The sequence below is a fragment of the Ochotona princeps genome, chromosome 13 (genome assembly GCF_030435755.1).
Source record: "Ochotona princeps isolate mOchPri1 chromosome 13, mOchPri1.hap1, whole genome shotgun sequence".
Classification (NCBI taxonomy): domain Eukaryota; kingdom Metazoa; phylum Chordata; class Mammalia; order Lagomorpha; family Ochotonidae; genus Ochotona; species Ochotona princeps.
In genome coordinates, this window is record NC_080844.1 from 33,056,224 (window position 1) to 33,081,659 (window position 25,436).

General features: G+C 55.1%; 1 protein-coding gene across 5 annotated transcripts in view; it reads left to right on the top strand.

The window, feature by feature from the left end:
- The window catches only part of CDH23 (cadherin related 23), a 375,667-nt gene that overhangs the window by 218,454 nt on the left and 131,777 nt on the right, over positions 1 to 25,436 (top strand). For all 5 annotated transcript variants that reach the window (XM_058671237.1, XM_058671240.1, XM_058671242.1 and 2 more), the window contains 4 exons: positions 1,303 to 1,415; positions 2,897 to 3,085; positions 22,000 to 22,149; positions 22,608 to 22,766. In XM_058671237.1, coding sequence (XP_058527220.1) covers positions 1,303 to 1,415; positions 2,897 to 3,085; positions 22,000 to 22,149; positions 22,608 to 22,766 — 611 coding nt within the window. The remainder of the gene's footprint in view (positions 1 to 1,302; positions 1,416 to 2,896; positions 3,086 to 21,999; positions 22,150 to 22,607; positions 22,767 to 25,436) is intronic.

The window sequence follows — 25,436 nt, forward strand, 5'->3', positions numbered from 1 at the left end:
CTCAGTGGGGGAAGGGCTGGTGACTGGGCTATGGTGGGCAGTGTGCCTGTGATTGGGGCCTGTGAGTGGAGACACAGCTGAGGGTATTGTAGCTGGTCACCCTACTCTCCAAACCCAAAATGGAAGCATATACTTCACCAGGGGGTTGCCTTCTGGTTGGTAAAGAATTCATAGGAGAAATCTCATCAAAAACAAAATATAGTCACATCCAGTTAAACGTCTGTAGTTTCCTCTGCTGGAAAGATAGACGGGATGATGGGATGCTGGATGTGGGGGTAGGAGGCTGAGTCTATGCCTGCGTGTGGTGGTTGCAGAGGCTGTGCTCAGAATAAGACAGCCTCCCTGGAGGAGGAGAGGCTGACTCTGGGCTGAAAGAACAGGAGGTGAAGGCGAGAGAGGAGGCAGGAAGGGGCATGGTGGCACAGGGCGCCTGGCGAGGATGGGGTGAGGGCCTTGGGTGCCTGTGGTGATGGGCGGAGGGGGCACCAGAGGCCACGGTTGAGGACAGGCTGGCTTGTGTGTCCTTTCTGTGGTTCTTTAAATGCGGGCTTTGATGTCGAGTCACTACGTAGAATACTTATTTTCTAAATTGGAAAATGTTTTAGCGTATGGATCAGAACAGAAAACTTTATGTCACTACCACAAATAGATAATTAGAAGAGTATAAGAGAATGTGACCATAAATGTTAAAGCAAGAGCAGCAGAATGTGGCGACTGTCTCCTCGCGGGGGACCGCTGCAGGAGAAGCCCTGAAGTGTTGGCTCCCCTCTGTGGAGAAGGGGAATAAGCAGGAGCTGGCATGTGGTGCTGCAGCCTAAGCCTCCACTTGTGATGCTGGCATCCCACATCAGAGCACTGGTCCAAGTCCTGCCGCTTTGCTGCTGATCCATCCTCCTACTGATGCACCTGACAGGTAGCAGTAGACAGCCCAGTACTTGGGCTCCTGCCACCCATGTGGGAAACCTGGATGAAGGATGGAGTTGTTGGCATCTGGCTTGGGTCTGGCCCAGCCCTGGCTGTGATGCTGTTTGGGGAGTGAACCAGTGTGTCTCTCACATAACACATTAGCTCCAAACCAAGGCCTTCTCCCTGACTTGGGAGCAATTATAAAGGGTATGGCATTCTTGCTGTGTGATTTAGTGTCCCCTCCCTGTGGACTTCTGTGTATTCCAGTGCTCTTTCCATTGTTGTTGAACTTGAACCAGTAGTTAAACCTTTCATGTTCAAAGACATGTGCTGGTCACAGTTCCACATCCACCTATCCTGAGCTCACCACATCCGAAATACTCCTCTCTCTTGCAGGTAATACCAACAGCATCTTTGCCCTGGATTACATCAGCGGAGCACTGACTTTGAATGGCCTGCTGGACCGGGAGAACCCCCTGTACAGCCACGGCTTCATCCTGACCGTGAAGGTAAGGACTGATGCTGGCTCCAGCAGTGCCTGGGGCGGGGGTGGGGGTGGGTCAGTGCTGCTAAAGCTGCTCTTGCACTTGCCCTGGCTCCAGAGCTCAGTCCCAAGGCTGTCAGGAAGAGACGGACTGCCATGAGGTGCAGGACTGCTGGCTGCCTCAAGGCCATTAGCAACAACCACACATGATCAGAACTTTTGTCTCCCCCTAAACCATGAGGAACTCACAGCAAGTGTCCAACTTGCCATCCCTCTGCTGTCCCCTCATCCCAAGCCCTCCACTTTAGCCACCTGGAGCCATCCTTAAGGTGATCCCATTTCCAGGGCTTCATTCTGTTTCTAAGACCCATTACTTCCCCAGGCTAGGAAACAACAACCCAGCAGATGGGGTGTTGGGGGAAAGCTCCTCGCAGTCCCATCCCACAAAGTGTGGGGAGCCAGAGGCCCCACCCACCCTCTACAGCCACCTGCCACTCATGGATGGTTTTAATTAAAATCAATGACTTGCTGAGCCATTCCCTAGGAAACACATTGAAGGGCATGGATCCTGCCTGGACGCCAACCATCGATTTGGAGGAGGGGGCAGCTCAGAAACTAAAGTGAGAGGCCCTGGGTGGGTGCTCCTTCACTGGCTTGGGCAGGATAGGGTAGCCCAGCCCTGCCCTCACTGAATCCCTGGAACCCCCCACCTCCCCACCAGGCCAATGGCAGTGGTGGCTGTGCCATCAGCTGCCTATTGGCTCCTTCTCACCTGCTGTTCAGATGTGAACACCTGGTGTTCAGTCATGCTGAGAGCATCCCTCCCACTCAGCCCCAAGGCCAGGAATCTCTCAGCCCTCTCCTACTGCTGAGATGAGGCAATCAGCTCTGAAGACCAATGGCTACCCCCTTGCCCAGCACTGCCACCAGCCCACCATCCAACCCTGAGCTCCATGTTCCTTGGAAATGACCTTGGCTGTGAACCTGCTGCCATGTCCCAGACACGGAGCTCTGAGTTCAGAATGGCTACTTCCAGGTCCAGGGCTCTGGCCCACATCCTAGGTACCCAGATACCAACATCAATCCATCTACTCCTGAGGCCCGCTCAGTTCCTTCTGGTGCCTGGCATCTTGTTTGGTCCTTACATGATTCTCAGTTAGGTCTTGAGTAACCACTGGCACAGAAATTCTTGCTCTGAGTCTCAAAAACTGTCATATGGAATGGAGACCCTTCCCTTAGCCCCCATTGAGTCCCTATACCTGCCTTGTGCTCCCTGCCCGTCACATCTCCTAAGCCATTCTAGAATTTCACTACACCTGCTCTGGCTGGTTGTTGTTGTACACATTTCTTAGCCCCTTTGAACCTCAGTCTCCTTGTCAGTAACATAGGGTAACAATGATAGAGACTTCCTCCTGGGGTCGAGGTGAGAACAAGTGGGAAGCCAGCACTGAGAAAGTCCCCCAGAAAGCAATAGTCACCTGCAGGGCAACTGTCCTCCGTCTGCAGGGCACGGAGCTGAATGATGACCGCACCCCATCTGATGCCACTGTCACCACGACCTTCAATATCCTGGTCATTGATATCAATGACAACGCACCTGAATTCAACAGCTCTGAGTATAGTGTGGCCATCACCGAGCTGGCACAGGTGGGCTTTGCCCTCCCACTCTTCATCCAGGTGGTGGACAAGGATGAGGTGAGTCTCTGGCACCTGTGGTTCTTCCAGGCCCACTGTCTGGGCTGGGCACCCATGGGAAGTGTCTCTGGGCTGCCAGGACCCCAGTTCGATCATGGGTACAAGCATCGCTGTGCCCTGCCCTGTTGTGTTCCTAGGAGCATGCGGTGTGTGTTCCCTTCAGCACCCCCACGTGTAATTATTGCTTAGAAGCTGTGTGTAGCATTGTGGAGTTCAGCTCATCTGTGTGGTAAAAGTCTGTGCATTAACAGCATGGAAGGGTGAGAAAGAGCCCCCACCTGCTTTCCCACACCTGCCAAGTCATTTCACGGCCTCTCTGGGCAGGGGGCCCAAGGCTCCCCTGTGCAGAATGACCTTAGTGGCAAGCTGAGTCCTGCTTTGTGGGTCCCAATGAAGGTGATGAAGGCCTCCAGTACACCTGCACCACCTTGTCCCAGGTGGTCTTCCCTGCCCCAGTTCCAGAGCTGGAGAGAGAAGGAGAGGTGAGGCGCCTCTCCCTTCCCTGTCCATGAACTCTGCAGCAGCCACTCCTAGAGGGGGACACATTCCTGCCCCTTCTGGACCTCACTGGCTCCCTCCCCATCACCCTTGACCCCACCACTGCTGCTACTACAGTCATTAGCAGGACTCCCATGTAACCCTGCTGCGCCCGGCCTGGACAGCTATGGGAATTCCTTCAGCTTTCCCAGCCCGAGATGCTGCTCCTCTGTTATTCCCCCATGTGGGCCTGGCTCTAGGCTGGACTTCTAGTAGCTGTGCACCCTGCCAGCCAGAGGCCCCCCTCCCCCATCCTTCCTCATTTCATGTCGGCTTCTCGCAACTGGACATGGTCCCCCACAGCCTCAAGCTAAACGAGCAGCAGGTTCCTCTCTGTGTGTGCACATGCTTGGCTCTACCTCCTGCTGGCATCCCCTGCCTAAGTCTTGGATGACACAGGGATGCCCCAAGCACCTGCTCTGTGCTGTGAGTTGGGTATCAGCCATGGTCCTTGTCCCAGAGGGTCAACAGCATGCTTAGGCCAGTACGGCACAGACATTTTAAAGCTACATAAAAACAGACACCTTGTACTTTGCTTTTTATTTGCAAGAGGGGCAGAGTTGGGAGAAGTAGGGCCGAGTCAGTCTAGAGAGAGAGAGCTCTCATCCTCTGCTTCACTCCCCAGATGCCCACAATGACCAGGGCTGGGCCAGGCCAAAGTAGGGAGCTGGCAGCTCAATGCAGGTCTGCCACGTGGGTGGGAGGAATCCAAGTACTGGGCCATCATCTGCTGCCTCCTAAGGTGCTATTACGAGGAAACCAGGAGGAAGAGCTGGAGCTGGGACTGAAACCCAGGATATGGGACTTGGGTATTGCAAAAGGGGCTCAACTATGCAACCAGACGCTGGCACTCCCTTTGAAAATGTGGGAGCTCTTGAAGATGCAGATACACCAGGGTCCCCTAAGTGCTAGTACCCCATTACATGTGACTGTGTGAGGCAGAAAGGCACATCCCTGGCTTTAGGCAAATCATAGCACCCTAAGGGAGGGGAGAGAAACACACCCATGGATGGCATTGCAGGGGCAAGTTCTGTGGGCAGTGCCAGGGAGGAGCAGCCAAGAAGGGGACCACAGGGCCTGGGAGGATCGAGAAGGGCTTCGTGGCAAGAGAGGTAAGAGATCAGGCTTCAGTACACACAGCAAAAGCAGGCAGGCCAGGCAGAGGTCCTCAGCTGGGTCCAGGCCAGATACCTCCTGAGGAGCCCATGGGAGCAGGCTATGGCATGTGAACACACTGCAGAGTTTGTGACCTGGGCTGGTGGGCTGGACATGGAGCTTGGAGACCTTGAATGCCAAGCCAGGGAACTTTGACTTGATCTCAGGGCATCCCAGGAAGGAAGCAGCTTGTGGGAGAAAGCTGAGGGTTGCCTAGTCTAGCTGCTAGTGACCATACAGCACCCTGCCCAACCCACCACCACCACCTGTGTGCCTACCACCTCCAGGGACCACTCACTGCACACCCTGGTTGCTGTCCCCCAGGGCATAGGCTGGGGTCTCTGACAGTAGATGGCCGCCTTTTCTCCCCATGGCCCCCTCTGCCAGGGTGCAGTGACACACAGATAGAGCGCTGAGCAGGAAAGCAGCCCAGGGGCCCTGGCCACCCCCTATTAAGGCCATCTGAACCATCTTCCAGCCTCCTGGGTGGATGAAAACTGCCCTCAAACTGCCTCCCTGAAGCCCTGGTCTCACCCTCTGTGTGCTGGCCCTGCTGCACCACCCAGAGATTCAGAACCACCCAGAAATGAGCTCCCAAAGCCCAGTGCAAGTGTCGCAGGAGGCCCAGGGTGCCATGCATGGAGTATTCAGCCACTGCACAGGCCCCGGGCACTTGGAAACTGCTGAGTGCCTGGAACCTAGGACAAGCCAGGCAACTTTCAAAGGAAACCAAGCAACTGTTATAAAGCAGATGTTTGGGGTTTGTTTATTTGTTTTTGAATTGTCATTTCTTGCAGTTCTCTTTTTGTGGGGAGAATATGCCTGTTAGGGTTTGTGTCTGGGTCAGAGGTGATTACATATGTTCAGCTTAGTAGAAAAATGTGTCCACAGAGCATGTGGGAAGGCAGCCGTCAGGCCAGTGGGGCCAGGGAAGCCTGACCCCTGTGTTGCATCAACTCCTTAAATCCCTGTGCCTATGAATCCCCGGGGGTCGGTGTGATGTTCTCCCTGCTGTCTGTTTCAATCCTCCCCAAGTCTGCATATGCCCCCCCCTACACACAGTGTGGTTCAGGGCTCCTCTTGCTGCTAGGAATGAGTGAGGGATCCTCCAGGAGTAAGCACTGACTCCATGACTGCGTGAGGGAGCTGGGGGCTCCTTCTAGATGGGGTCCATCTGAGCCTGTGTGGGTAGAATGACTCCAGAAGCCCTGCAGGGCAGGCAGAGGGCCCTGATGGAAACAGGTTGAACAGGAGGAAGCGGCTGAACCTCAAGTTTGCAGTTGGGACTTGGTGTGTATGTACTGCTTGTAACTCATGCTGCCTGGGCAGCGGTCACTGCCATTCCCACCCACCCCATGAGCCTCTCCAGTCTCTCCTCTCCAGGGCTACAATATCCAGGGCTGGGACAGGCTGAGAAACTATGAGTGTCTTTAGGTCACCCACATGAGCAGCAGGGGCCCAAGCACTTGGGCTATCTTCCACTGCTTTCCCAGGGAGCTAGATGGGAAATGGAGCAGTTGGGACTTGAACCAGCACCCATATGGAACTGTAAGCAGCAGCTTAATCCACTGCACCACAGAGTGGACCCCTAAATCATGTCTTAAGGAGCATGCTAACTACTGAGTTGATGTTGGACTGTGGGAACTAGAGTGCAAGGTCTCCACATAGGCAACTGCCCTAGTCCTTAAAACACCTGCTTTGAGAACAGGTGTGTCTGAATCTGTCAGGAGGCTTTCCCACCATGGTCCTCCTAAGGGGCTTGCCAGAGGCCCAGGACCCCTGGAAGCCCTGCAAGGCCAGCAGGGACCAATTTCAGAACCCACTACCATCTCAGTGATGGGGGCTTTTCACAACTCAGCTCAGAGTTGTGAAGTGAGAACCTCTTGCAGGTGCCCACAACGTGTGGTAGGAGGAACATTGGCTGTCAGATCTACTTCCCTCTCCTGCAGCTTCCAGCCAACCCGGTCCCTGCTGAGTGCCTCCAGAAAAAACAGTTGGACCCGTCAGTCTTTATAACTGATCCTAGAATCAGATCTTAGCAGGGGAGTAGGGAAGCAGGGGACCTGGGAACCTGTCCCCCACTCCCTGGGACAGATAGGACAGGACATCTCTGTGACCTTCAACTCTGTCCGCCATCCTGTCCAGATTATCCAGGCCTCCGTGTGCTTGGTACCACCTGGAGATGGTAAGGACAGGCGAAGATAAGAGAGGCAGCCAGAGGGGTTAAAAATATAGATGAGGGCTTTGAAGGCAGACTGCTTGAGTTCAGATCTGGCTACATCGCTTTCAATGTGTGTGACCTCAGGGAACTTATTTATCCTCAGATTCTCTTTTCTCTTCTGTAAAGGAGGGACAGTGGTGTCCCCTGCTTCTCACAGTGCGGTGAGGATCGACCATGGCCATGATCAGGCCAGCCCTGGACACATGGTTAACTTTGTTCTTTGCAGAGAGGAAAATGGTACAGAGAGGTTAAGGGGTCTGCTTTCAGTTACACAGCCAGTGGGTCCCAGCCGTTGGCCTTGAACATTATATCCTGGGCATCTGGCCTGTGCCATAGTGCTCCCCATTGGAGGACACAGCTTCCCCTTCTCTCCCATCTCATCCTTCCACACCCAGCTGACTCTAACTTCCTAACTGTTGAGGAAGTGAGCTTAAGCAACAGCCTAGCATGAGTGGGCACATGTGGGAGGGCTGCTGAGAACTGGAATCAGTGACTCAGCTTGGGCCACTCCGAAGAGCTAAGAGGGCTCTGTCCATGGGGCAGGAGGCATGTCCCCTCTGGGGTACCTTGGGGTTACAGGCTTGAGAATTCAATGGCAAAGGTTGGGGTTCGCTGGATGACACCCATGGATATGGATGACACCATGTGGCGGCTGCATCAACCTCCAGTGGAAAGGGGTGGGTGGCAGCCCGCGCCACAGAGGTGACTGGGGACACATCTGGCAAGAGCTCGTTCCTGTTCCAGGCAGATGACACGATTCATTTGTTTGAGGGGCCTGGGTAAAAAGAACAAACAGAATTACTCACCTCCCTAAGGAGAAGACACCGCCAAATAAATAAATAAAAGAAAGCAAAGAGCGGGAAGAAGCGGCTTCATCAGTAGCACCCAGTTCATTTGTATGAGATGGGTGAGGAGGGGGCCGTGGGAGACCGGCCCCACTCTGCTGCCTGTCTCTGTCTTTGTTTTTATCCATCACCCTCATTTCCCATTCCACAAGTGTCCCAGGCCTGTCAGGGAGCCACAGCCAGCAACCTTGCATTTATTGGAATCCGTTTGCACATTTGTTCCTATTAGTCGGTTTGTCCGGACTGTGCTAACTCCAGCCCCTCCTTGCTGGTTGGGCAGAGGCACGTTCCACACTGCCACTCTCCTGGGGCTCCCTGCCAGGACCCTGGATGGAGAGGCAGGGGCCTCTGGTTTGCACTGAGAGCTCAGCCCCTTCAGCTCTGTCTGTAGGGGCTGTACACAGTGTGTACTGTGGTGACAACTCTGACCCTCAGAGAAATTGCCCGTCTTTTCATGCCGCATTTATGGGTGCCCCAGGAACCTCAGGGACCCTCATGCAGTTCTACGACCTTGAAATTACAGTGTGTCTCAGACCTGCTAAAGCTCATTGTTGAACATGTCCGAGAAGCACCTGTGCAACTGTAACGTCTTTTCAAAATACTCTGATAATTGTGTTCCAAAGTAATTAGCTGGCGTTGTAACCCTTGTATTTCATTTTATGCAATTAGCAGGCCTATTCTGAGAAGGAGGGACCATAACTATACCACGCTGTCTGAGAGGTCTGGGTACAAAAAGCTGACAGCTCTTTCCATAGCCCCATCCCTGCTGTCTGTGGCCAGCATGCCCCCACCCCCTCAGCTCCCACTCCCTCAGCTTTTGCTTTGAGGCTAACCTTAGAATTGGCACCCTGAACCCCAAGAGGTATGTCCAGCTGAGTATCTGTTTTCCACTTCTGTCTCTTCCAGCCACTATTCATCCGAGCACCAATAATGCATCCCTGGCAGCAACTCAACCAAAGATAGCCTTGCCACCTACAGGGCAGTCGCAGTTGCCCCACTTGCTGATGTAATCATGGTTGAACCTCTGTTCCCATGTTCCTAAACAGAATTACAAACCAAACTCTAGAAACAATGAAAAAGGTGGGAGACTAAGGGTGGGCTGGGTGCCAGTGTCCCAGCGAGGCAGGAGGAAGGTTGACACTCTGTGGATATAGGGATGTCCCAGAATGGGACATCCTTTCCAGTCTCTAAGGAAGGCAGCTGGGATCCTATTAGAAATTGCCCACCATTGGGCCCGGCAGCGTGGCCTAGCGGCTAAAATCCTCGCCTTGAAAGCCCCGGGATCCCATATGGGCGCCGGTTCTAATCCCGGCAGCTCCACTTCCCATCCAGCTCACTGCTTGTGGCCTGTAAAGCAGTCAAGGACGGCCCAAAGCTTTGGGACCCTGCACCCGCGTGGGAGACCTGGAAGAGGTTCCTGGTTCCCGGCTTCAGATCGGTGCATACCGGCCCGTTGCTGCTCACTTGGGGAGTGAAACATCGGATGGAAGATCTTCCTCTCTGTCTCTCCTCTCTGTATATCCGGCTTTCCAATAACAATAAAATCTTAAAAAAAAAAAAAAAAAAAAAAAAGAAAGAAATTGCCCACCACTCACTGACTCCTCCCAGGGAACAAAAAAATAAGGGTGGAATGCATCCTGCACTTGGCACCTGTCATTCAGCAGTGACGTCAGTAGTGGAGTGAATCCAAGAGAGGATAGAGGGTTACGGCTTTTGTCCAAGGAGCAACCAAGGCAAGGCTTATGGGGAGTGGAGGTCAACATGCCATGTGCCATGCCCTAAGAAGAATGGAGAGGGAGACACAGAGAGTTCTGTTGGCCGCTGGCTCACTCCCCAAATTCCCATGGCCCTCTGAGACACTGACCCTTTGGCAGAATTGGACACCCAGACCCAGATCAGCTTGCACACAGCACCTGGGCTTCCTGGGGTCTGCTGAGCATCTCTTGGCATCTTTGCTCCCTCACCTTCCACCCTAGCAGCTAGCAGGGGTCCACTTGTCAAGGCCCGTGCCCAGGATTCCGGCCTGGCGACACACACCCATGCGCACCAGGAAACTTCACTGCTGATTGCAAAGCAGAGCCGCCCTGGAGGGGAGCTGGGTGGGGGAGCAGGATAGCCCTGGACCCACGTGATTTTTCCATTAGCTTCTCCCTGGTTGCCTTGTAGAGCTCCTCAGATGGCGCCAATGATTGCTGGGATTTTTCTGTCCCTGGCTGTGCCCCATGGTGCGATTCCTCCTGGCCAGCTAAGCTCCAGCTCTCTGGGGACCAGAGGGTGTCTTCGAGATGACTCAGGTGCCTCCTAATTTAGTCTCATCTGCAAATCTAATTAGCACACTGTTTATCCACGCACTCACACCCAACCTGGGCAGGGCTGGAACACAGGGCCACTTGGCAGCCAGCCCTCACCCCTCCTGCCCTTTCAGCCATGGGAACATGGCTGCCACCAACCCAACCTTTGGGCTTCATCTTTCTTGTTGGACCCAGGGGTGGGAGGCTGCTCTTCTTTTGTCCACCTCCAGGAGTGTCTCTACCCAGCCCCACCCTGTGTGTTCACAGGGCTGGGGATGGTGGGAAGTCATGAGAAATATTTCACCCTGGAAGCCATACTTGTCTGGAGCCGTGGCTGTTCTTCCCAACACCCACCTGAAGTTAGAAACTGAGCCAGCAAACCTTGTTCTCTGCCCCTCCACTTGCCCCAGTGCCACTTGCCTACACCACCTTGGGGCCCCTTCGCTGTGGACAACAGACAGCCCAGCTCACCCCAACATGATCTCATGCTCCCCAACTCCCTGGGTGGAGTCTCTTGTTTATCCCACCTTTAAGGGAGAGTGGACACAACTCTGCTGGGACCCATGCCTGTATGCCTTACTCCCTCCCATGATCAACAACTGGAAAATGTTCTAATGTGGGTTTTAGACAGGTGTTTTTTTTTTGTTTTTGTTTTTGTTTTTTTTTTTTCACTTGAAAGGCAGAGTTGTGGAGTCCTACTGGTTAGGGAGGCCATCAGAGAGCCAAGGCCACAGTGAGGATCTCTGGGTTCGCGGAGTGAGGCTGCATCCTGCTCAGGGAAGTAACTAGAGGTGACTGACGTTTCAAAGGTCACTGAGGAAACCACCCGAACATCCCTGCTGACGTGATGCAGTGATGTCTGGCCCTCCGGGGAGCATGGTATCGGTCCATTCTCAGCCAGGAAGCACCAAGGGAACACCCCCTGCCAGGGGGAAGCCAGACACAAAGGTTGTTCGTCCCACCAGCCTGTTGACAGCCAGTGTCCCCAGGAGGTAAACCCTGGAGACTGGCAGTGGTTGCCAGGCACCACGGCAAGGTCGTGGGGGTGACTGCTTGGGAGTATGTTGGGAAACTGGAGAGAGATCATGCTTGTACCACCAGTGAAAGATGGCACACTTTAAAATGGCTAAAAGGCAGACTCTTGTGTTGTGCAGACAGTGTCTGTATTTCTAAGAAAGTGTTGTGGAAGAAGGGTCTGGCGTCCAGGGCTAGGGGAGAGCAGTGGACAGACAGGGAGGGACAGGGACTGTTCCTGGGAGGTTACTGTAATTCCCACAGGGCACCCCAATGGCTTGGGCCAGGGAGGGGCTATTTGGAAGGATTTGATGGGGTATAGGGATTGAGGAATGACTGCTCCAGGTGTCTGGTCCAAGAAGTTGGGAAAAGAAGCTATTCCTTCTTTGGTGGCTATCTTAGTCATGTTTGCATGGCTTTATCAAAAACCTAAGGCCAGGCAACTTGATAGAGAGAGGAGAATTCATCTGGCTCAAGGTAGAGGAGTTTTAACTGGAATGGCCTTCTTGCTGGCAAAACACAGAGTGACACAAGGCACAGGGTACGTGTGTGTGTGTGTATGTGTGCATCCATGAGCGTGAATCAGTCATGAGGGCTACTCCCTGTGCAGCCTTGTCTAATTATAGACAGGGGCCCCACATTCAAGCTGTAGCATTGGGGAAAATCACCTGCCACACCAGGGGATGATGGTGTCTGGGACTGCAGCTAGCTGTGAGCACTCAGGTAGCTGGCTGTTGGCCATCCCAAGGCAAGTGCTAAATGGCAGCTAGGGTGTGCTGGTAGCTGTCCAACAGATGGCTGCAGGTGGGGCCAAACCTGTAGTATTTGTCATTCCCTGGGTGCAAATGGTCCTCTAGGCTGGTTTCACCTGAAGGGCCACACCAGGCTGACCCAGACCCTAGAAATCCAGCAGTCATCCCTGTGTAGACCAGGCTGCAGGTGAAAATGAAGGCTTGGGCATCACCTGGGTCTAGTGGAGCTTGCCAGGGTAGTAGTGGGTGGGGAGCACCAGGGCACCCTAAGATCTTAAGGGAGATGAGGGGCTGCCCCTAGGAGAGGGGTAGGAGGACCATAGGGCAGCACCAAAAGAGGAATGACTGGGCACAGAGGGGGTGGAATCAGCAGGAAGAGGGGTAGGCTGGGAGCATATGGGCGGCAGTGTCCCTGTCTGTCACTATTCTGCAAATTAGCATGCCTGGCTGTGTTTATGTTTCTGTTTTCACCATGATGACCGTGGTAATTGTCCTCATTAGGGGATGTTCAAACGTGCTAGCATTCACAGAGCCAGCCCTGTTCTCCCTCTGCATCCTGGAGGGCTAACCTTACACTGCAGCAGAATCTTCCCTCCCCAGCTCTGTGGATCCTGACTGGTCCTATAGGAATGAATCCACAGAGCCCTAAGGCGCAGTGAGGATCACAGGGCTGTCACTGGGCCAAAGTGGCTGGTCTCAAATACTACAGCTTGGGTGTACGTTCACGCCCGTACAGCAGATGGGAGGGTCTGGGTTCAGTCAGGTTCGGCTTCCAATTCCAGCTTCCTGCTCATACGTGCCCTGGGAAGTAGCAAGTGATGGCTCAAGTGCTTGTGTCCTAGCCACCCTTGTGGGATATCCAGATGGAATTCCAGGCCCATGGCTTTCACTGGCCCAGCCCTGACTTTTATGTCCATTCAGGGTGTGAACCCCATCTGCCTTTCAAGTGAAAATAAATCATCTTTTTTTATGTACAGAAGAATTTTTAAAAAATCAAACACCACAGATTACATGATTCCAGAGACAGTGTCCAGGGTTGAGCAGTTTGGGGCTGGAGTGTTCTGTATGCTGGCTGAGAAGGTGGAAAACAAGTATCTATACATATGGAAATTAAGAGAACTCTATATCCAAAATGTGCCTGTCAATTAAGAAGTTATGGATTACTGGAGCCCCCCTTCAATGCCTACCCAAATCGAGAGTGCCAGAGAAGACCTGCCACTCAGGCGGTATGTCCTTCTTTCTGTATTCCTTAAGTCAGCAGGTGTGTGGCACACGCCCTGCTGGACAGCCACAAAGATGGCACCCCTCCGCACCGCCGAGGGGCCTGGCATGCTGCTGTGGGTGTGAACCAGAGGCAGGCAGCCCACCGGGGGGAGCCATCGATGGGCCTTGAGTTCAGAGCTGTGGCCCTGTCTAGGCACTTGAATCACCAGTTGGGTGCCTAAAGTGGTAGCCCCTGTATCAGGGGCTGGAACGGTCTCTGTGGCCCCTGGTCTAGGCATTCTTCATGGGAGTCCCATATAGCCACTTTCTTCCAGGAAATCGCACTAGGTGGATTTCTCTGGGCTCTTGAACCCAGGGTTGCCTAAAGGGTTACACCTACCTGTGACAGGGATCTGCTCAAGGAATAAAAATGAGTCCAGATGCGCCCTGACCACAGCACTGGCCACCCAGCTCACCATGGGCCTTTCTCTTGGGCAGAGGATGGCTCTTCTGTGTGTGTGCCAAATGGGGGGTGGGAAGAAAGCAGATGCCCAGGCAACCTGGGGTGGGGAGGCCAGCATGGCTGAAACCAGATGTGCAGACCCCTGCTGTCCACACCAAGGGCAAGGTCCTGTAGCCTGGTCCTCCTACACTGTCCATAGCTGGACAATAGTGCTGACTCCCCCTGCTGGCCTTTCACAGGCCAGTCTCATCCAGCTGGGGTTGAGACCAGCAGTCTGGGCTGGCCTGTGACTTTGAGCTCTCTGAATTCCCCAACCTGACAGGCCCCTCAGTCCTGGGCACACCAGGCCAGCTGGTCACTCACAGGGTGGGGGGAGTGTGCGCCATCATCTCTAAATGACTTAAGCCTGAGAGATCCCTACCCAGGGCAGGAAAACCGAGACTTGGAGCCCAGCAGGCATGGATGCAGGAGAGAAAGACAGCAGGGCTGAGCTAACAACGGTGTGACGGGGACTTTGCCAGTCCCTGCACGGCTGAGACTCTGTGCCCAAGCATAGGAGAGAGGGGGGCACAGGAGACAAGTGGCCAGGTGTTGCTGGCTTTGGCAGCCTGGCATTCCCATGGTGCACTAAGGCTGCCGGCTACAAATTAGGAAAAGAGATTTTGCGAGCACCTGTCCCTCATTTACCTTAATGCAAGTACCCAATGCACATTGTAATTCATTTCCCAGCAGAGCTGGGGCTGGCTTCGGGGGCCAGCCTAGGAGATCCCCTCTGCAGGGAGGGAGGGGGTGTGTGTGCATGCAGGTGAAGAGCACCTGCTGGCCTGGGCTCTTCTGCAGCCGGCTAATACACGTGTCTCCGGTGAAAACGACAGCGCTCTCGCATGCCTCCCCCCGAAGTGCCAGCTGCCAATCGGATTGAATTCGATTTCGCAGGGGCTTTTGCAATACATGGAATTCACCAGCAAATTACTCTTAAAGAGGGAAAATCAATCATTTGGAGCAGAGATAAGCTGAAGGCAAGGCAGTCTCGGATTGATCCGTTTGTGCAAGCGTGTGTAGAATGCGACAGATAACCTGGGGAGAGGGAGGGACAGAGGAGGAAAGGAAGGGAAGAAGGGGAGGAGGGGGAGGAGGGGAGAGGAAGAGGAAGGGGAGAGGAGAGGAGAGAAGGGGGGAAATGGAGAAGAGTAGGAGGAAGAAGGGTTGAAGAGGGAAAGAGAAGTCTTGGTTCATTTGGGGCCTGACTGTGGCAAAGTTGCTCATAGTCCTGGAAACCATCTCTCTCAGTCCCACAGGCCACGGAGTCAGCATATACTGGGAACTGCTGCTGCGTGGCACCTGCAGGCTGTTATCTGACACTGTCGCCGCAGCACCAGAGGGACAGGGGTCGCGCTGGGTCCCTTTCATAAGGGTACTGATCTCAGTCATGGGGACCCTGCCTTTACCTCCCCACTGCCAAGCCCCTCCCAAAGGCCCCACATCTGCAAGGGTTAGGATTCATGTATGAATCGTGGGTGAGGCACACAAATTCAGTCTGGGAAATGGGGTTGGTGGGGGCAAGGCTTAGGCAAGGAGATGCAAAGTTGAAAGGCTCAGTGGGTGATAATGAGCTCAGAGCCCAAGTTTCCCATTCTGCAGGTCAAGAAACTAAAGCCTCAGAAGGGGTGGGGGGGGAACTTCCCCAGTCACATAGCAATGAGTGGCAGCTGCAGAGAAACTAGTATTTCCTGACCTCAGGCCTACATTGCACAAGAGCCCAAATCACAGAGGAGCGTAAGAGCCAAAGACAAGGGCAGAGAGCTGCCCCATGCCTGACACAAACACACATCAGAAAGAGCAACTGAGGCTCGGAGCTGCTGGGGACTGGACAAGCCCAGGGTGTGGAAGAGAAAGGGATAGAAGGGCTTTGCCAGGTGCTGGGAGGGCGCTGAACCCCATCTATGCAGGGCTCCTTCTGTGGCCCTCCCTCCAGACGCAGACCCTGCAGCTGGCACCCAGCGCCCCTCCCCCCCAGGAGGGAGATGCAGCCAGCTCTGAGGTGAAGGGACCAGGAGAGACTGTCCCCCACCGAGGTCCACTTGGCTTGGCCGTGCCTGATTGGGGTTAATTAAGCGGAGGATGGACAAAGGAGTGATAAAGAAGATACCTTCGGTGGGCTTTGATTTTTCCGCTGCTCAATAGCATGGATCAGAGCTGTGGAAAGCACGGGCAAGAGGGAGGGAAAGAAAGCTTCAGTCACGCCGCGGGGGCAGATGTGGTACACCCTTCACCCTTGCACAACATGTGCAGCACTCCCTCCTCTGCCTGACCCTCTCTGGGATCCCCTGTCACTGCCATGCTGACAGAGCACCTCCTCTGCCCCAGGCTCCTGGCTGTGATCTCACGGTTTCCCTGCCATGGCCCCACCAAGGAGCCTACCCTCTGACCACTTTACAGATGGGAAAACTGTGGCTGCGGCACAGTTCATATGAAATCACAACGCTGAGGATGCCAGTGCCCAAGCCTGGGCTTGGGCTGCCTTCAAAACCTGGATGGTAGCCAGCGCTGCAGTTTAGTCTTCACATGCTGCACCCAGGCTGAGGGGCTGGAGGGCTGGGAGATTCAGCCCTGGCAGGCCTGATTGTGCACAAGGTTTCTGTAAGGTAGACACCAACTGGGAGCTCGAGTCCCACCAGCCCACACAGCTCCCTGGTGCGTGCTGAGGCCCTTGGTGCATGACCCCCACCTTTAGCCTCCCCCAGCCCATACCTTACTTGCTATCCCCTCGCCAGTACCCCTGGCATTCGCAGGACCCTGCTTCTTGCTCTGCAGTTGAAAGGGAGTGAGGACCCCACCAGAGGCGTGCTGTTGTTCACAAAACAGGTGAGGACCCCCTAGCATTTGGGGTCCCATAAAAGGAGCAGACAAGGCCCCTGCTGTCAGGGACTTCCTGTTTTAAGCGACAAAATAGTGTACCTGTTCACAGAGCATGTGGGGAGAGAGCACGCTGGGAGGGTTGCTTCCCTCTCCCCACTTCACAGCCGAGAATACAGAGGTTCATGAGGTGGAAATGACTTTAGGTCCTGTGTCTGGGCAGTGACAGAGCCTGCTGCAGGGTTCTGCTCTCTCAGCAACCATCTCAGTGCTGGGTCTCTAACCTGGGCACTCCTTCTGAGGATGCCAGAGAGGGAGGCAGAGAGGTGTCGCCACCAACAGAGCGGGTCTAGGCGTCAGGATGGGGATGCACAGACAAGGGGTAGGGAGATGAAACAGCACAGAGATGGGAGTCCGCAGTGGAGTGTGGGGTGCAGGCATCCCCCCTCCCTGCAGGGTGAGCAGGACAGAGAGAAGCCCAGCTGGGAAGTCAGGTGGCCCAGCCCTACCCAGCAGCTGGCCTAGCCCAGTTCCACTGCAAACACTGAGGGAGTTCCTGGGTTCAGGCTCCTCCTAGGGCTGTGTGAGCAAATGCCTGTAGAGGGGCTGGCACATAATCAACCAAATAAATAGCTGCGGAGACATTACTGGGTCTGCTGACCATGCCAGAAGACCCCTGGGACACGCTCGGGCCAGGAGATGGGGAGGCAGTGTCTGGCACCCCCTGAGCCAGCCATGCACCCCATGAGCAGGCAGAGACGCAGGTGCAGGTCACTGAAGAGGCAGCCCCTTCTGGCAGCCAGCTGATAAGGAGAGGGCCTGGCAGCCTCCATCACCTGCAGAAACCCAGCGGCGGCAGGCCGGGCCGGGACGACGTGGTGGGGGACGCGATTGCACACATCCTGCCCCCTCCTGGTAAATAAATAAAGCTGAGCCCCTCGCTGCCTCCCGCGGGCCGCCGCCAGCTCCCAGCCCGCTGCGCCGCGCCTGGGACCCGCGGCTGCCGCCAATCAGCCTTCTCATCGCCTCTCGCAGCTGGAGCGGAATTTAATCCGCGGGCTCCTCTCCACACATACTCATGGGGGCTCCGTTTGATGTTCCTCTTTATCTCCTTTCCCAACAAAATCCCCCCTCCACAGCCCCAAGAGCGTACGGCTCCCGCGCCGCCTCTGCCCTCCTCCCATCCCCCCAGTGGCGCACGGGCTGGTGTACAGGAAGAGACCAGGCCAGCCGTCTTGGAATAGCCAGCATAGGCCCGGCGCCACCCTCGCCGACCAGAGCCGAGCCTGGGATCTGGCACCAGCGGCACCAGCGCAGCCTCATGCAGCCTGTGACGCGGCTTGCGGAGTAGCAAGCATCTCCGTAGTGGAAGTGCCAGCGCACCTAGCACGGACTCCTCTCTAGGCAGCTGTGCGGCTGGAAAGCTCGCACCCTCGGACCTCAGTTCCCTTGACTTGTAAACGGGGTGGGCAGGTGCTGGCTGCACTGGACTCCCTCCTGTGAAGGTTAGGTTTAAGTTGCAGTGTGACACATGGAGACCCCTGAAAAAGGCCCCAGGCTGAGGGCTGTGTTGTAAAGGGGGTTGTGCCAACTTAGCTAATGAATCTGTTAGGGTCTCTCAGGCCTTGGCAGCATGGGACTGTCAGCCCCACACCAGCCGCACTAAGGCTCCTCTGCACATCCACCACCTCCTTCAGGTCGAGTCTCAGGCTGGCACTCTCCGTTTCATTGCCCTATGCAATGTTTCTCAAATCTTAGCGTCAGGGCATCTGAAAGAGGCAGGCGCTGGGCACAGTGGTTAAGGCACCACTGTTTGGGGTGCCTGCATCCCATATCTGAAGCCCTAGGTTGAGTTCCAGACTCCTGGTCGTTGTGGGTGTTTGGGAGTTGACCCACTGGATGGCAGATCTCTAGTTCATTCTCTGTCTAAAACTGCAGCAAATAAAGAGGCAAAAAAAGAGAGAGAGAGAGACGAGCCAGGAGAGATGATTCAAGCACTATGCTGGGCCCTACCCTCAGCGTGTTTCGTTTGGCAGATGTGGCTGTGGCCCTAGGCTATCATCTGCGAAAGGTTCCCGGGGATCTCAATGCCCTGGGTCCCAGTGCTGCCTCTGAGGACCTGCCCATGCTGAGGTGCCCATTGGAGTAATTAACCTGAGGCCTCTGCAGACTCCCTGGGCTGGGTGTGCACTCCTTCCCCTGTGGGCTTTCCTTGTTCTAGAGTATGCAAATATGGTGTGTAATGGAATACAGCTGCCTCTCTATGCCTCTCACCTGCTGGCATCTTCTGGACCCGTGTGGGTGCCTCTCAGCCATTCTCCCTGTACCATTGCGGGCTTTAAAACCCTAGCCATGCAGCTTGGTTGCTGAGGCATGTTCAAGGACCTTACCACCAGGCCCCAGTCACAGGTGATTCTGTCGCCATGGCTCTCGGCCTCTGCATTGGGCTTTAGATATCTGTGGCAGTTCTGTCCATCCAGGGGAAGGCCCAGGTGACTGCCAAAGTCACTTTGCTGTTTTGTACAACCTCTAGGTCTTTCCCTGCCCCAGAACTTTGAGTGGCTTCCCATTGCCCATGGGAGCAATGCTGAAGTCCTCTGAATTGTGCCCAGGTGGAACCTAAGTGTAACCAGGCCCTTCCATAGGCCAGCAACTTCTCAAGGGTTCTCAAGCACACAGGTCCTGTGACAACCGTAGTGATTACCCGTGCCATACCCTGAAATAGGCTGATGTTTCTCACAAGGTGGTCCCCGGACAACATTGATAATGACTGGAATTTGGGTCACAAGCCCCTGCCCAGACTTAGAGAACAGAAATCACAAGGGAGCAACTACTGAGGGCACGGGAGAAGTGATTCCTCCTATTTCCTAACAGTGACTCAAAACTCCCCTTCTGAGGTCCTATTTGGCCTTACTCTGAGGTCTTGTTTGCCCTGGTGTCCAAACTTGCCTGTATATGCCCATGGACCTGCACTCAGACCACCCATGATGGACTTGGACGCTGCTTCCTATAATCTGGAAGGAAATGTGAAATAGTGGGAAGACGTGAGGGCATAGCCCATCCATCACTGTGCAGTTGGCTCCCTCCATATCCCTAGGGACTCACTCAACCTTCCACAAGTCTGTTTCCCAAGGGATGTGCCCCACCTCCTGGTCATGCAAAGAGGGCATGGGGCTGACTGGTGAGGGCCTGTCTGGGGCACCGCCTGTGTGTCAACACCCAGCGGTAGGATGTACACAATTCCCACCCATTCTCTGGCCTCTCAGAGTTCCCAGGATTACCACAGATTGCACTGGCACCAGGCGAGAGAAGTGCTCTGCAGCTGTAGGAAGAGGAGGGGCAGAGCTGGTTTCCAGCGTTCAGAGCAGTGCTTGGTGAAGAGCAGATATTTGCTGTGTTGCCCTTGTCCTCACTGATGCTGACATTGGTGTGTCCAGCGATGGGGCACTGAGCAGAGTGTGGTTCTAAGGGGAAAAATACCATGTAGAGCAATGCTCACAGTGCACTCACAAAACCTGGCTTTCCTGAGAAAAACACGGCAGAGACTGGGATGTGTAGCCCTGCCCTGCGGAAGGTTCGCAAGTGTCTGGTGGCAGGCACAGGGGGCCTTGTGGGTGCTCCTTATGTTCCTAAATTAGTATAGGATGTTCTGTGCCTGTACATCATGTCACTATCATGTTCTCAAAGTAAACCTGGACAGTGCTGGGAGCTCTTCCGTGCAGGGGCTTTATTTGGGATCCTGGGTTTGGGATGCAGGGGCCCTGACCCCAGCCCTCCCAGCTGTGGACATGGGATGAGGGGCCGGAGAGCAGGGAGACCGCAGACCTGCTCCCTCCGACCTCCTCCCCTCTGTGCCCTCCCCTGGCTGCATACACACACACACACACACACACACACACACACACGCCTCTCTCAGCACCCCCAGGCTATGCCCAGGGCTGGGAGAGCAGTCTTGGGTGGGGTGGGGCAGCCCCTCCCGGTTGCTGGCCTAGGGTCTCACAGGGTTTCTTTCCGCTTCCTTCCTCCTCTTCGTACTTCTCTGGCTGCTTCTCTCCGGCCGGTCCCTCCTCTGTCTCCGTGTCCTCTGACTGACCGGCTCCCCCTGCTAGAACTTGGTAAGTGAACCTCAGGAGGCAAGGCTGCCAGCAGGGAGGCGGGTGCCCTGGGGGGCTGGAGGGGATGCTTCACCCTTGCCCCATCCTGGCCCGGACCCAGCCCAGCTCCCCTCTCAAGCCCGTGGTTCACTGGGCCATGGCCTGGAGAGGGAGATGTGTTGGTGTCACATGCTCTCAGCTGTCACACTTCACTACCTCTGGCTATTCATGTGCTGGGAATGTGTAATTGGTCCCCTGCATCTGATGGGACAGATGCCATCTGGGGATAACTGGGGATTCGTGGGCCCCATACACACAGCATGCCATCTCTTCCCTACCCCAACCTACAGACCTGCTGTATAAACACAGCAGATGTGCTTATTGTAAAAATCCCAGAAACTGGGCCCAGCACGGTGACCTAGTGGCTAAAGTCCTTGCCTTGAACGTCCCAGGATCCTATATGGGCACCGGTTCTAATCCCAGCAGCCCCGCTTCCCATCTAGCTTCCTGCTTGTGGCCTAGAAAAGCATTTGAGGACGGCCCAAAGCCTTGGGACCCTGCAACCACGTGGGAGACCTGGAGGAAGTTCCTGGCTCCTGGGTTCGGATCGGCACAGCATCGGCCATTGTAGTCACTTGAGGAGTGAATCATTGGATGAACGATCTTCCTCTCTGTCTCTCCTCCTCTCTGTATATCTCTGACTTTGCAATAAAAAATAAATAAATCTTTAAAAAATCCAAGAAACTACTTGGTAAATCCTAACACCAGTTCAGCCCACACATGTACAGAAGTACCTATGGGACCACTCTAGAGGCCTAAAAATCCTGGGAGCTTCCCAGGAACTTCCTCAAGTGGGAAGGACCTGCCCTTGCTCAGGTTACCTGGTTGCCACTCCCCTTACCAGGAGCAGCTTCCAGAAGGAAGCACCTGAGTGTCCCCTGGCAAGGGCTGGGCACAAGAGTGAGAATATCTGTCCCATGACCCCCAGAGCCCAGGTCTGTGACCCCCACCAGGGTCAGCATGAGGCCGTTAAGTGCTCCCTGAGTGCTCCCCAAGGGAACAGTTCAGAGGGAAGAAGGAGAGCAGCCTCCCTCCCACCTGCCTTAGCCTCTCCTCTGGTGGCCACTTAGCAGCTTCTCTGCTCTTGGCTCCCCCTGAGCTCATCCCTGCTGCTTCCTCCATCTCTGGCTGGCAGATTCCTCCACCTTCAGGGGGCCACTGGGGCAGAGAGTGGGAAGCGGAGATGATGAGTGACACAGGCCCCATAGAGGGAATGCTATGGGCATCTGGAAGGGCAATATAGGCAGAAAGAGGGGGAGGAGACTTCCAGACAGCCTGGACTTGGACAGCAGCAGGGGCCGGGGGACCATGCCAGGCTCCTGCTGTGAGCAGAGGCAAGCTAGTCCCCCAGGACTCCCATCTGCACCCACTCCAGGCTCTGGGTCCGGCCTGCCTGACCTGCTGCTTTTTGTTCCTGCGCCAGGGCCTGAACAGCATGTTTGAGGTGTACCTGGTGGGCAACAACTCACACCATTTCATCATCTCCCCGACCTCCGTGCAAGGAAAAGCCGACATCCGCATCCGTGTGGCTATCCCACTGGACTATGAGACCGTGGACCGCTATGACTTCGATGTAAGTCCCCCCACCCTCTCCTGGGACTGGGGGCAGGGGCAGGGGCGGGGGCAAAGTGAATACCATTCCTTTAAATCCCACCTTCCCCTGTGGAGCCTGAGAGACAGTAGGGCTGGCCCTGTGCACAGGACATGAGGACATGTGCAGGAACCGAATAGGATTTTACCAGTCCCAGAGCGCCCCCTGACCCCAAGAGGCCTCCCCTGCCCTTTACCTGCCAGCCCAGCACCTTAAGCATCCCCACTATGCACTGCAGAATTGGGGGCTGCCTCAGCCCTCTGGAACAGTTGGAGAATGGGGAGATCATGGCTGCTCGGTGACTTGAACAGGGTGGACATGACTGTGACAGGTATCCCAGATTGGGACAGCCAAGGCCCCAGAAGGACTTTCAGGGTTAGGACTCCACAGGAGCATGTAGGAGCTCACCCAGCCTTACTCTGCCTCTCCCTCATCTCCAGCTCTTTGCCAACGAGAGTGTCCCTGACCATGTGGGCTACGCCAAGGTGAAGATCACCCTCATCAATGAGAATGACAACCGACCTGTCTTCAGCCAGCCCCTGTACAACGTCAGCTTGTATGAGAATGTCACCGTGGGCACCTCCGTGCTGACAGTGCTGGTGAGTACCCACGACCTGCAGGGCAGACTCTGACAGGCCACCGTGCTGTTCCCAAGGTGCAGGAAGTCTCTGGGCTCTTTGTAGTGGTGCCCCTTTGTTGGGAATGGAAGGGGCCAGCCTGGGAAAGGACTTAGAGCAAGTATATATGGGTTTTCTGTCTTGTCTTTGGTTGCTGCAAACACCCTGTAATGTGTGGGGCAGATGCCGCCTGCTCTGAGGAGGGTGACCCTCTGGATCCGAGCAGAGGCCCAGAGAAGAAAGTTCTGTAAGGGTACCTGGGTGCCCAGCTGCCCTTGGAAGTCACCTGCCCTTTAACAAGGATCCCCTCCCAGGGTCCATTTTAGGTCCATCTTGGTGGCAAGGGACAAAAACTGTTGAGTGGTTCAGGCTGAAAACAAAACAAAACCAAAAAACCTCAGCTCATGTAACTCAAAAGTATGAGATGATTTCAGGCATGGCTGCATCCAGTCCCTCGATTGAACAGGAGTCTATTTTGAGCACTGGGCTCTGCTTTCTCCATTAGCCGAGGGGTGCACTAGCACCTCTGGTTCTCATCTTACTGATTTATCAGCTCTGGTGGAGAGAAACAAAATTCTCCCTCAGATTACCAGCCCAGGTCCCAGAGCTGGTTCTCACTGGGGCCCCAGTTGTAGAGCAGGTGAGCTGAGCCGCCTCTGTGACTGCTGGGATGGCCCACACAAGCCCCGCCTACCTCCTTCTCATGCTCGCAATCCCAGGGTCTGTAGGACTGCTAAAACAACCAGGGGCTGTGTCATGTACAGGAATGCTCTGCAGCAGGACCTTGGGCTTAGTTTGGCCCATGACTTCAAGTGAGCCTACATGGACCCTGGTCTCCTTGCCTTTGCCACTTGCTAGCCCATGCTTGTGGCTCAGGAGCTTTTATTTACTCACCTGTAAAATGGGCCTGTGACCTCCCACGTTTGCCATGGAAAGGGTACGAAAGCATACCTGGATAACCTGCATTTGCCCAGGCCTCTCTATGAAGCTTGTTGGGTCCACAGCAGGTAGCAGGTTTCCCAGCAACACAGACGCACCTGCTGCCCTGCCCTAGTCTCCCTGCTCTGCCTCGTACCTTCCCCCACTTACACCCCAGGGCCAGCTTCTTCTTCCCACTTCCCTCTGCATAAGAGGAGCTAGAGGGAGAGCTGCCTGCTCTGGGACTCAGCTCCTTCCTCCTGACCTTTCCCTGGATGTTATTAAAGCATTTCATGGGCAGCTGTGTCAGGGAAAAATTTACGAGGAAAAGGAAAATGTTTTAATTTGCACCGTAGGCAGGAGAGGAGCCTGCCCCTCCCAGCATGGCCCTGCTTCTGTGTGTGCCGAGGTGAAGGCTGGCCCTGGGCGGCACTCTGGGCCAAGAGGGGCTGTGCTGCCTGCCTGGGCATCGGGATGGAGGTGGAGGGCTGGTCCTTTTCAGTCCCATCTCCTTGGACAACCCTAGCATAGTCTTTGAGGTCCCTGCACACTGTGTACACGGCACAATGAGTTTCCACCAGTGGAGGGGAAGGTAGACGATGAAGTCAGTAGATGCCCAACCCACCAGGAAACCAGGCCAGGATCAGGAGCTCTCGGCTCAGGGCATGCTCCTCGGGAGTTGGGGTAGGGTACTGGGTGAACATCAGTGGCAGCCAATGCCCTGGAGGTGACCACACTTGGACTGCACCTGTGCATGTTGCACCAGGCCCTGCCGCATGCAGCTTGTCCTGGCTGCAAGGAGCAAGGGGGGTGTGGTCTGTCAGGACAGCTTCCATCCACTCTGACAGCAGACTCTGGGTTCCTGTTTACTTTGTTCCGGCTGTGCTCTTAATAATGCTTCATTCTGTTGCTGTTGCCTCTTGTGACACTGGAGTCAGAACCATGGCCGGAGCCTAGCAGGGGCGACCTCTGCTCCCTCAGCCTCAGCTCCAGTGACTGCTAGCTGGAGGCTGGGTCAGCAGGGCCCCTCGCCTCCCACATGTGACTCCTGGGCTTGGCTAGACCACTGCCTGAGCACATGCTCACGGGCCTGTCTCAGCAGGGGATTCTGAGTGGGACTCCCCCAGAGACTTCCCCTTTTTGCTTTTTCCAACCTGGCTTTCAAATCACCCTGCACCATTTCTAAGGCTGAATTCTAGCAGCTATAGGTCACTAAGGCAGGACCAGGTTTAAGGGGAAGTGGAACATGGACTGATGTAAAGTCTCAGCACCTTGGCGCTCCTTCCAGTGCATAATGCCATCACAGCAAGGCTATGTGTGCACTCACATCTGGCAGACAGTGGTTTCCCTGCTGCTCTCAACCTGGGGGTGGGATGGACTCTCAGTGGATGGAAAGCTGTCCTGCTCAGGGTTGGGGGTGGAGGAAGACCGTGGGTCTAGCTGCTCCCCAGCACTCCCAAGCCAGCTGCTAGTGGTGTTCATGCCCTCTGAAGCCTGAGCTGGCATTCAAGACATTGCAGCCCAGCCCTGAAGCTGCTTATGTTCAGCAGCTCAGCATCTCCTCCCATAGAGTTTCTGCTCACACCTCCTCCTGCCTACACCTGGCTATCCCTTCCTGCTGCTGGAGACTGTCTTGCTAAGCCTCAGGAGCAGCCTGGGGCATCAAAAGTGCTACCCCTGGGGAATCCGCATGCACCTTACCTGGTCCCAGAACTCCCTCCTCCACGGTGCCCA